Here is a 12342-nt window from a genome sequence, read left to right as displayed (position 1 = left end):
TATTTTACCAAGTGCCTTTTAACTCTAATGACGTACATGGTTTCCTTTTAAATTTGGAAAGCTCTGAAGGTATTTTTTCCACTTTTTTTTTGTGTTGGTAATCTCTTTGCCTAGTAGAGTGACACAATCAAACTAATTTCAATTCTCTATCGTCTTTGTTAATTTGGGCTCCGTGAAATCTGGTATTAGCATAAAGTCAAGTTGAATCTAATAATAGTGTTCCTCATGGAAGTCTGATGCTGCATCAAGATCACTGCTTAAAAAGCAAGCCATTACCTGACTCTCCCATGTCCTCTACAAGGTCGATCAGATGAGGACTACTGCATCTTTACTTGTGCTTCCTTCTTTCGATAGAGCTATGTTGAAAACATGTATGAAATCTAGGTTCAACATACATTTGGGATGTCACATCCAGTTTAGTTTAGTTTAGAGATACAGCACTGAAACAGGCCCTTCGGCCCACCGAGTCTGTGCCGACCATCAACCACCCATTTATACTAATCCTACACTAATCCCATATCCCTACCACATCCCCACCTGTCCCTATATTTCCCCTACCACATACCTATACTAGGGGAAATTTTTATAATGGCCAATTAACCTATCAACCTGCAAGTCTTTGGCATGTGGGAGGAAACCGGAGCACCCGGAGGAAACCCACGCAGACACAGGGAGAACTTGCAAACTCCATACAGACAGTACCCAGAATTGAACCCGGGTTGCTGGAGCTGTGAGGCTGCGGTGCTAACCACTGCGCCTCTGTGCCGCTCTAACAAGTTAAGGTTCTCAGCAGCCAGGGCTTAGAGATCAGCTACTCATGGTGGAATGAAGAGTTTTGCAGATGAGTGTAAAGAATCCTCAGGCCAGCACCAGTGACCAATCAATCAGAGCCATTTAGTTAATCATGAACAGTGGCCTGGACTACATGCTTGGCATGCATTGATTCATGAATCTGTCTTGAAGGATGGACTTGGTTCTGATCCATCATCAATCATATCATCTCAGAGCAAGCATAGCTCCCAAGAGCGTTGCTCCTCTCTTTTGAAAGGAAGATGTTACCAGCTGGTCATGAGACACTTAATGAGCATAGATTTGAGTATTCGTTAGGTGGAAAGGTGCCTAAATTCCTGTACAGCATGATGAGCGGCACCACTCGTCGGAAAATGTGAGTACATTCCACCATCCTGTTGGCTCATACCTCACTGGTAGCTCTGCCAGAGGTGCTGAGCCTTAGTATCATGGTTGCCTCTCTGTATCGAAACAAAGAAAGGCACCCAGTTATACACAAGTGTTGTTATGACCAAGATGGGGAGGAGTGTACTGTTTAGTCTAGTTATTTAAATTTTTTCCCACTTACCGATACGGTCAATCATAGACTCTATTTTTATCTCAGAATAAAACACACCAACCAAATTTCAATAATAAACAACAAAATTATCAGTTTATTATAAAACAAGTCTTAACCATGAATGAAGCAAAGCATAAGCACACAGACTGAAATATAAAAGTTCCCTCTTTACCTTAGCCCCTCACTCACACGCGCGCGCACATGCACACGCACGCACACACACATAATACACCGTTAACCGGAAAAAATAAAGGGATTCTTGTTTTTAGAGCTCTATTATGGACAAAAAAAGCACCTGGGCTGAATAGATCCTCATTCTTGAAGAAACAGCAGATGAAATATGTTGTGTTCCAAAACTGGCATACACTCTGGCCTCCGAGTACATGTAGACAGGTCACTGGGATCTTTTAGAACAGTTCTTTTCAGGCAGCGCTGAGAATTAATTTAGCAGGCTTTTTTTCAAAGACAGGAGATGAGATGAGTTGACACAGTGAACTTCTCAGGATCTTTTAGAGAGATGCTGGAAAACTGAGCTGGTTTGTGCTCTTCCCTCCTTCTTTGGAAGTTCTCTTCTCTCCTTGGAAGTGCTCTCCCTTTTTATACAGTTCAACCCTAAATCAAATCAATTCAAAAGTGAAACCAACAACAGGAGATCAACCTTTTGACCTCCATCAATTTTGACCTGTCATTTCTTTGTAAACAACTTCTCCAGGTATCCAAAGTTCTCTGTTGTTTATTGAGATGGAAGTCAAGTGGTTTCCTGGAAAGGCTTGTTTTCCTCAAAAGACCTCTCCGTGCCCCTTTTAAAAAAAATATATTTCCAGGGACTCTTTTTTTTTTAAAAGTCACGTGGCCTTTACATGACCCCCTTTTGAAAACCCCAAAGTTTAACATTTCTTCAATCTTTCAAAAATGAATCCTCAAATAATATATTTAACAAAACACAGAAGCACTTTCATTACAATATATGTTTCCATGCCCGGCCTTCCAGCAACACTTTTCCTGTGGGCAGACACATTCCCTGGCAGCTCTTTCCCCTCTTTTGCCACAAATCTAATTCAAGAAGAAAGCCCTTTTCTTCCATGTTCTGTGAAGTTCCAAACCATGAAGAGAAACTACCTGACCAGGACACTCTGTGGAGGAATAGGAAAAATTGGGAGGAAGAAACAAATATGTACATGTTAAACTGAGTTAATAGAATGGGAATTCATCAAATATGGCTGTGCCCATAGCATACAGGGCAGCAGAGGGCGACCATCATAACTCATTGTGTACTAACTGCCCCAGTGGCTTTCACTCCAGTGACTAGCTCTCTTTCTCCTGCGCCCTCACAGTGTTTGCCCCTGCCCCCCCACTTCTTTCCCTGCTGCACTTCCTTTGAGAACCTGGGTTGTTATGGTGTCCATTTTTAATATACCTTGACATTTCACACAGTGTATCACTGTGAAGTGCCATGACGGTTATGCCATAGGCAAAGGTATCCAAATTTAAAAGTTTCACAGAGTCTTTTAATTCATGTGTTGGATTGGGACATGGTAAGCCAAGTGACTTTGAAGTACAAGAATAGAATCAACACAATGCTGTTTTAGCTGGGTACCAGTTTTGGGAGAGATCAGCTTTTCACACAGAAGTAGGTTAACAATGTAACAGTTAGCCTGCATCATTGGAGTCAATGTGCTAGATATGTTAGGATTTTATGGGGTAGGGAATGGGAAAACGGGAGAGGGATTGAGCAGCGAGTCTCTGAGCAGAGATCTTAAACTCAGTCTGTGTCTATTCGCCGATGCCACAATTGCAATAAACTGGCAATTGCCAAATTAGAATCAAATAAGCTGGATCCTATGGGCAGTGTGACTGAGTCTTTGAAGATGCTTCCTGTGGTTTATGTAGAATGTGCAAAATGGGAAGCAGGCTGGGTAAACAATCTCTCAATACTAACATTTTCTAATGCCAGAACATCCTTCTAACAATCCTACACTAAATTGTTTAGCAAAGAGGAGTCCACCGAAGTAGAGAAAATTGCTGCTGAGGAGGAGGAGCTGGATTATGACTATTCTGAAGAAGATGAATATACTGATGACTGGGTGGACGAAAGCAGCGAGGAGGATTTGTACAAAAAGAACATTGTCAATGATGTGAAAGGTAATAGATGCATTAATCATTGTGTAATGAAGCTAATAAGAGGTATGATTCTTAACTATACATTGTATAATAAGGCTGAAAAACAAACATTGTTACAACAGCTTTCTCATTGAAGAAAAGCACAGATTATTCTTTGCTTTGTATAGCAAGCTAAGCAGCCTTCCACTTAATTCTAGTTTGCTGTTCTAGCAGGATAATTTTTTACAGGATAATCTGGTAATTTTTTTTCTAGAGTCCTCAACCTGTGGAAGCAGTTTTGTTAATGAAGTGGGGTGAAATGCATCTGCTAAAGTATATTTTGAGAATGCTAACCAAGTTGCAAGTCCTTTGAGCTTTGGTTATGCAAGACCTAGCCCCTGAAGGAAAATTTGCATAGGTAGATAATGTGGAGCTGTCATTACAATCCAACTGGATCAAAATGCAAAGCAGAACTTCATACACATTGCAATATGCTATACAGCTATCTAAAAGATGAAGAGCAGGAAGCCAGACTCTTTGCATTTTCTACTTTCCAGTGAAGTGAATATACAATGCACGTTTGAGAGAAAGGCAGAGATAAACTCTGGTTCTTTTGCACCCATTGTATGTCTTGATAGTGGTATCACCTGTAAATTTCAATGCCACTCCCTCTAATGAACAAGTGAATCTAGGACTAAACCCGGTAGGATACTGCTACCCTCTTGCAATTACGCTGAAGCACTGCCCTATTCTGTTTTCTTTTCTAAACAATTTTTAATCCAGTTTGTTTTCTCCCCCAACTCTGAACTTTTTAATTTCCTCTCGTAATCTCCCAATTGGCACTGTCAAATGCTTTCCTAAAGTCCACGTACACCACATTGATTTAATTTCCTCATCCACTGTGTCTGTTTTCTCCTCTAAGAATTCCGAGGTTTGTCAACCACAGTTTCCCTTTTGAAATCCATTTGTAAACGTTTTCTCTTTACCTAGATAGATGTAACCCCATCCTTAATTAGAGACTCTTAAAAATATGCCCAGATTAATGTTGTCTCCCTTTTTAAAAATGACCACTCTACAGTCTTCCAGCACACATTCACACTCAGTAGAGCTCTGAAACATAATTCCTGGGGCCATGACAATTTCCTTCCTTATCTTCCTCAGGATTCATATTATTGAATCTCTCCGCCATTTTTTGATCATCTATAAGTTGATAGTCACCCTTTCCACTCCTTTTTTCTCCTCATCCTTGTCTTCCTTTCTGTCTATTCCATCTTTCCTTCATCTCCCCTCTACTGTTCCCCCCTTTCCTTCTGCACCTTGCTCTTTTCTTCCTTTCTACTTGCACTTTTTCTTCCCCTCCATCTTCCCCTCTTTCTCCCCTTTCCCGTTTTTCTCTCCTCTCTCTCTCAAGTGGTAACTTTGATTTTCTCATTTATATGCTGTCTGAATTTTTTTTTAATGAGCAAATCTTTGAAAACCATCCTGAAGTTTTGGCATCTTTCTGCTACGTTGACTTGAACTGCAATGTTAATATGTTTGATATGGTTTGAGAAGCCTCCTTTTCATTCTTGTAGGTTTTTTGCTTAGTCCTGTTTGTCACCCTGCAGTTTATTTCATTCCATGGCTGCTCTAGCACACTTCAGGATTGACAACAAAGTTCTCTGTAGCGAACCACCAGGAGATGCCAAGATGGATTTTCTCTGCGTCTTTTAATTCCAGCCACCACCTCTCCTTCCAGTCCACTGAAAGCTAGGAATTTGTGTGCCTCAGATGGGAACCTGTTGGAATACAACATCAAGATATGCCCAGTCTTGCTCTGTAACACTGTGCAAGAGTGGGGAGCAGGGTTTAGGTTTTAAAATAATAAAGAATAAACATATAAATGGGAAAAATCACAAGAAAATACACCTGGAATTTCCTGTAAAGTTTCAGTATGACTATGGTGTAAAAGAGGTGTAACACTTTTTTTGAGGAAATTCATGCCTAACTGATTTGTCAGTTTTACGGTGAAACATTGTTGCACGTGAATTCATTTATCATTTACAGTATTGAGATACACCTGGCAATACCCTCTGCCCCGATGCAGAACACCAGCTCTGCTGGGTTTCCTGGATTGACATGAATAATTCACTGGTGTAGATTTACACCCAAAAATGAAGATGCAGCACAATCTGAAGTCACTGGATATTGGTGCGACTGAGATTTCTAAAGTTTTATAACTGCCTTCTGCATGTTTTGTTTTTGAATTATTACTCAAAACCTGTACTGTACTTCACCACAGTACTGTAAAGCTCAGTGCACCTGATATCATCTTGCTTTCCTGTCATGTTCAGAAGGACTTAGCAGCTTGAAAGACATTCCCAATGATTACACTTTTCTGCTGCATAATAATGAAAGAGAAAGGAGCAGCAGAGGCAGAAAGTTCTGAAAGTGCATTGCAAGGGCAGAAGACAACAGCTAACTCACTATTACCGCTGTTGGTACAGAGGGAGGCCATTTGGCCTATCTTGTCTAAACCAATGCTTTGAAAGAGCATCTCCCCTGCTCTTTCCCCACAGCCCTGCAGTTTTTTTTTCTAGTATATTTATCCAATTCCCTTCTGAAAATTTATTATTGAATCTGCTTCCTCCACCCTTTCTGGCAGTGCATTCCAGATCAGCATCGCTCGCTGTGTAAATTTTTTCTCCTCATCTGACACTGCTTTTGTACTGGTTTACACATTCTAGTGTAGACAGATCAACTGGCAGGAAATTTCAGCTAAGTTCCTGTCAACAAGGCTGACTCAGAAACTTCAGTAAATTTTGGTGTAATTATTTTGGAAGGTTGATCCAGGAAATTCAAGGCCATTGAGTTTACCATTTGGAAGTGTATACCGCAAGCTGTGTGCCTGCAGTCAAAGGTGCTAGATCAACATAAAAACACTTGAAGCCAGACCTGTGCACGTGCTCTGTTTGTGTGCCAGCCCTGTGTCTCTTGTGTGCACTGTCTCCCCTGGGCTCGGTGACTTTCTTTCCCCGGCAAGTGACTCGTCTTTTTTTAATTTACCTAATGTCCTTGTACTTTCTGAGAGATTTTCTGATCACAGGGCACATCTAACTGAATAATAGGCCTGACCTACTGGTAACAGGCCAGGATCCACATCTGTGACTTTGGACCTGTGCCTGCACTCAATGGGCTTATCCTGTTCTATGTTGGCACTCCGTGGGGTTATCCTGTCTTGTGTTGACACTCTGTGGGGTTATCCTATCCTGTGTTGGCATATCCCATTCCCTTTCTCGGGGCCCCCCCCCCCCCCCCACCCCAATTCTCTCTCTTGGACTTTACACTTGCCATGCCTCCTCCTTTCTCAGGCTTCCCCGGCCTCATATCCTATACTTGCCCTGCTATGTAACTTGAGTGATTAACGTGTTTAAAAAAAATAAATCGCCAGAAGTATAAATGCATTAAATGTGGAAGCTAACTGCATTAGTTGACAGCCGTAATCATAACAAATTTACATTTTAGCATAAGACCAGCTGGTCATAGTTATGTCTTGCGAATGACCACCCCATCTCTAATCTCCCTTGTTTAAAGTCCTTGGAAATATTGTCGTCTTCCAAATCCTTGATCATATTTCCTGCAACTCCATGTTTGAATCTTTTCAATCGGGTTTCCGCCCCTGCCACAGGACTTAAATAGAGTCATAGCACTTTTGAAGTCACAAATGATGTCTTATGTGACTATGATAATCATCCCCCTCAACCCATCTGTGGCCTTTAACATGGTTGATCACACTGTCCTCCTCAAATGCCTCACCTCTGTCATCCAGCTGAGTGGGACTAACCTTGCTTGGTTTCCAGTCTTATCTATCTAGTCGTGACCAGAGAATCATCTGCAGTGGTTTCTCTTCCTGCAACATTACCTCTGGAAGCCCTCAACGATCTATGCTTGGCCCTCTCCTATTTCTCATCTAATGCTGCTCCTCCGCGATATCATCTGGATAAAAAGAAGTTCCACGTGTACGCTGACAACACCCTGCATTACCTCACCACTACCATTTCTCTCAACCCCTCCACTTTCTCTTATTTGTCACACTGCTTGCTCAACATCCAGTATGGATGAGCAGAAATTTCCTCCAACTAAATAGTGAGAAAACGGAAGCTATTGTCTTTCCTCTGCACCATAAACTCTGTTCCCTAGCCACGACTTCATCCCTCTTTCTGGCAACTGTCTGAGGCTGAACCAGACCGTTCGTAACCTTGGTGTCATATTTGATCTGCAGCGAACTTTCGACCATTCAACAGCACCATCAGTAAGACCACCTACTTCCACTTGCTTAACATTGCCCAACTCTGTCCCTGGTTCAGTTCATCTACTGAAACCCCCATCCAAGCCTTTGTTACCTGTAAACCTGACTTTTCCAATGCTTCACTGGTCGGTCTCCCATCTTCCACCTGACATAAACTTGAACTCATCCAAACCTCTACTGTCCGTGCCCTAATTCACGTCTAATAGCGTTCACCTATCACCCCTGTGGTCACAGATCTATGTTGGCTCCTGATCTGGCAACACCTCTGTTTTAAAATTCTCAACCTTGTTCTCAAATCCCTCCATAGCCTCGTTCCTCCCTATCTCTGTAATCACCTAGAGCCCTCAGAGTTCTGCACTCCTCCAATTCAGGCCCCTTGCACATGCTTGATTTTAATCACTCCATCATTGGTGGCTGTGCCTTCAGATATCCAGGTTTTAAGCTCTGGAATTCCCTGCTTAAACTTCTCTGTGTCTCTACCTCTTTCTCCTCCTTTAAGATGCTCTTTAAAACCTGTTCTGATAACTCCTTATGTGGTTCAGTGTCAAATTTTGTTTGAAAACACTCCTGTGAAGTGAGTTCGGGTGTTTTACTATCTTAAAGGCACTCTATAAATGCATGTTGCTGATGGATAGGAGGCCCGTGAAAAAGTCATGTGGAGTACATTGAGTTCATAACTACTAGTAGTGTCACCCGTACACGTCCAGAAGTCGAGTAGAGCTGTGAGATAAAAGTGTGCAATTGGACATCTTCATTTCCCACATCAACCGTCACTGGTTTCTTTGTGGGCCTCTGCTCAATTAAGGCTGCAAATTCGTTTCAAATAACCACCAAAGCTCCAACGCTTTGATCCTGTCAGCCTGGGCTGTAGCAAGTGCTGCTCCTGTGGTTGTAAGAGCAGTGTGCTGACCTATGCTGGCTACACCTCACAGTTAAAGGTTGGGTGGTAGAGAGTACCACACTGTGCCTTGTTACATTCACTCCTTGTCTTCCCAAGGCTGACGCCAAGCTTTCTACTGTGTCCAATCCTGAGATATTTCACTTTATTTACACATTGTACCTGTTGCCATGCCTGTAGAATCTGTCCCAGGATTGGTCTGCCTATGGCCATCTCTGATGTTCTGTCCTGTCTCCTCCACACAGTTGTCTGCTCACAGGAGGCTATGACTGGTCCCTGTCGGGCCATGATGCCTCGCTGGTATTTCAACATCAACAAGAAGAAATGTGTTCGGTTCATCTATGGAGGTTGTGGAGGCAACAGAAACAATTTTGAGTCCGAGGAATACTGTACGGCTGTATGTAAACAAATGAGTAAGTCAGGCACTTGCTGCAGCAGCCGACCTGCTTAGCACCAGTCTCTCCTGGCCAATCAAATAATTTAACTGGTCGACCCACCAGTCCTTGTGATTTATAGACTCTCCTATCTGTCTTGGGCTTTGCTGTCAACTCCTTGTTGTAGGTTTACTCCCTTCTATATCAGAAACCCCTATTGGCGATGCTGATTTCCTTAGACAATTTTCATATCTTTGCTGTGGTGCCTTTCTGTCACATTTGTATGTGTGGGCAATGGGCTTTGCTGCTGTGTGTATATTCTGATTAACAACCTCGTTTGTATTTTTTAAAAATCAAAGGTTATGTGTGAAGAGGCAATGAATTGTTTTGAGCCATTGTAAAGTCTGTAATTGTAGTGCTTGCTTCAGCATGAAGTGCTTTGTATGTGCAGCTCCTTGTGCAGGTTCCATGTACTGACATGGTTTTATTCTGTAATTAATTGCCAATACCGAACACATTTCAGTTTCATGTCTCAGCTGTCAATCATGTTAGTATGCCATACCTCTTCCACTTTGCCAGTGCTACGTCAAATTCTGAGAGTACTAACAATCATGTGGTTCGGGAGCAGAGAGGTATTGAGCAGTTTGATACTGGCAATGTTATTGACCGGTTCAGCTGCCTGCAAGTCTGTTCTGTGTTCTTTTTGACTCATCTCCATTGATTTTTCTCCTTTCTTGAAGTGTTGCCCATTTCCTGAGGAAACCAGTGATGCTGGTCTCCCCTCCTGAACCTGAGTGCTGACCAAAGGCCCATCATTGAGCTTAATCCACAGGTAACAGCAGGGGTCGGTAGCTAACAATCAGAAACTCAGGCCTTTATTTTCCCTTCCATAAATAAGGTCAGTTGTAGCAGATCCACAGATTGAGCTAAAAGAGGAGATAGAATGTGGCTGACTCCTTATCTGTCTGACGCAACTGGATAAATTTACTGAGTTATTGACTGGATGGCTCCATGTGTTAGATCCTCAATTCAGCTTCCATATCCAATCATATTGGAAACATTGTGGTCAGAGCCTCCTACTTTCTCTCTCCTTTGCCTTAGTATTCCAGGAAGTATACCATCAAATCACATATTGTCTTTTCCACTTCAGGTACCACATTTATTTTCAGCACTGCCTATTTCAAATGTTGAATTTCTTACAAATAGCATTGGTCGCCTTGTAGAACAAACACAGCTTATGCCAATAATTGGTCAAATTATGAGGGAATGAAGTCCTTAAATAAAATACTTTAGTCTTTACATGTGCACACTGCTAGATATCTCTTGATCCTCTTGGACTCAGCAGTCCTTTTGGGGAGAAAGAAATTGAGAGAACTGTCAAGACAAGTAGAACAACCAAAGGGCGGCACAGTGGCGCAGTGGTTAGCACCGCAGCCTCACAGCTCCAGGGACCCGGGTTCGATTCCGGGTACTGCCTGTGTGGAGTTTGCAAGTTCTCCCTGTGTCTGCGTGGGTTTTCTCCGGGTGCTCCGGTTTCCTCCCACAAGCCAAAAGACTTGCAGGTTGATAGGTAAATTGGCCATTATAAATTGTCACCAGTATAGGTAGGTGGTAGGGAAATATAGGGATAGGTGGGGATGTTTGTTGGGAATATGGGATTAGTGTAGGATTAGTATAAATGGGTGATTGATGTTCGGCACAGACTCGGTGGGCTGAAGGGCCTGTTTCAGTGCTGTATCTCTAATCTAATCTAATCTAATCTAAAAAAAATACAAATTATTTCAGGATTTAGTTTGAAAGTTAGAGTTCCAGTAAAGGAGAAAAACTTGGATTGAAGTTCATTTTGTGGATTCAAAAAGGTTTTCCCTTCATAGGGTCCCACAACCACGGGTAACTCATAGGTCGAACCTCCAAGCTGGTGACAAAATAACCCATCATTTTGTCAACAGCCTAAAACCGTTGCTAAATGCTAGATGTACAAGACAATATTTTTTGTAATTGCACTCGAAAGGGTACAGAGGAGATTTATGAGGATGTTGCTGGAACTGGAAGAATGCAGCTATGAGGAAAGATTGGATAGGCTGGGGTTGTTGTCCTTGGAACAGAGAAGGCTGAGGGGAGATCTGATTGAAATGCAGAAAATTTTGAGGGGCCTGGATAGAGTGGAGGTGAAGGGCCTATTTTCCTCAGCAGACAGATCAGTGACTAGGGGGGGCATCGATTTAAAGTGATTGGTAGAAAGATTAGAGGGGAGATGAGGAAAAAATGGTTCACCCAGAGGGTGGTGAGGGTCTGGAACTCACTGCCTGAAAGGGCAGTTGAGACAGAAACCCTCAACTCATTCAAAAGGAGTCTGGATATGGACCTCAAGTGCCGTAATCTCCAGGGCTACAGACCAAATGCTGGAAGGTGGGATTAGAATGGGTGGATTGTTTTTTGGCAGGCACGGACACGATGGGCCAAGTGGCCTCTTACTGTGCTGTAAACTTTCTATGATTCTATTCTATTTCCATTGTGCCTTCCCAGCACATGGTGCTTCCTTCTTCCTTCCATTCAGTGAATATTCTCCTAGCTGTCCTTGTCCAACAAACCAAAATTTTAAGTAGAACCGTCTCAGTATTTTGCCTGGTTGAAGTCTGGTGTGCTCGCTGAAGCATCATTCTTTCATATCCAGGAATGGCTGTGACTCAGTTGCTACCAAAGACTGGCAGCTGATGACACGGGTCAGTTTTCCAGTTCCAGGTGGTGAATTCTTCCTTTGCCTGTTGCAGCTGAAGATATGAGGAAGAGAGATGTGTGAAATCAGGATAGAGCTCCAATTTCTGCCAGTTTTCTCACTACAATCACTGTTTTTTTAAAACCAGTTCCACATCCTTCCCTTGATGGTAAGCTTATTGGAAGAAACATCAATAAATTGCTAATAAACAGTCTAGCTGAATCACTGGAGTTTTCAGTATTGTGAAATGCCTCTCAGCAGATGGTGCCTTAATTTAAGGTCTGCGTCATCGTTTCAAGCCTACTCCAAAAATTACATGGAAAGATAGCTGTTGGAATTTAATAGATTTAATAAGCATGTAAGCTTATTGAAATAAAACTGAAGTGCAGATTATGACCCAACTACAGCATTAAAATGACTTAAACCATGAGGTTGATGGTGATGAAAAAGGAAGGTTCTTGCCTAAATTCTGTCTAATTTCAGTCCTTGTGCTTTTCCTAGAGTAGGCAGTCAAAAACATCAAATATTCCAAAATATGTTAAAAGTTACACGTTCAGAAGTGGAGTAGTTGCTGCTCATAATCCCGAGGCCTGGGTTCATAATCCTATAACTGAGTTG

General features: G+C 42.2%; 1 protein-coding gene across 2 annotated transcripts in view; it reads left to right on the top strand.

The window, feature by feature from the left end:
• Window positions 1-12342, top strand: part of aplp2 (amyloid beta (A4) precursor-like protein 2) — a 192608-nt gene that overhangs the window by 120466 nt on the left and 59800 nt on the right. The window contains exons 6-7 of one of the 2 annotated variants that reach the window (XM_068053761.1): window positions 3339-3490; window positions 8880-9047. In XM_068053761.1, the coding sequence (XP_067909862.1) occupies window positions 3339-3490; window positions 8880-9047 (320 nt within the window). The remainder of the gene's footprint in view (window positions 1-3338; window positions 3491-8879; window positions 9048-12342) is intronic. The other variant, XM_068053762.1, reaches the window with a different exon arrangement.

The sequence above is a fragment of the Heterodontus francisci genome, chromosome 22 (assembly GCF_036365525.1).
Source record: "Heterodontus francisci isolate sHetFra1 chromosome 22, sHetFra1.hap1, whole genome shotgun sequence".
In the NCBI taxonomy this organism is placed as follows: domain Eukaryota; kingdom Metazoa; phylum Chordata; class Chondrichthyes; order Heterodontiformes; family Heterodontidae; genus Heterodontus; species Heterodontus francisci.
The sequence above is the reverse complement of the archived record's forward strand: the minus strand, read 5'-3'. Positions and strand labels throughout refer to the sequence as shown.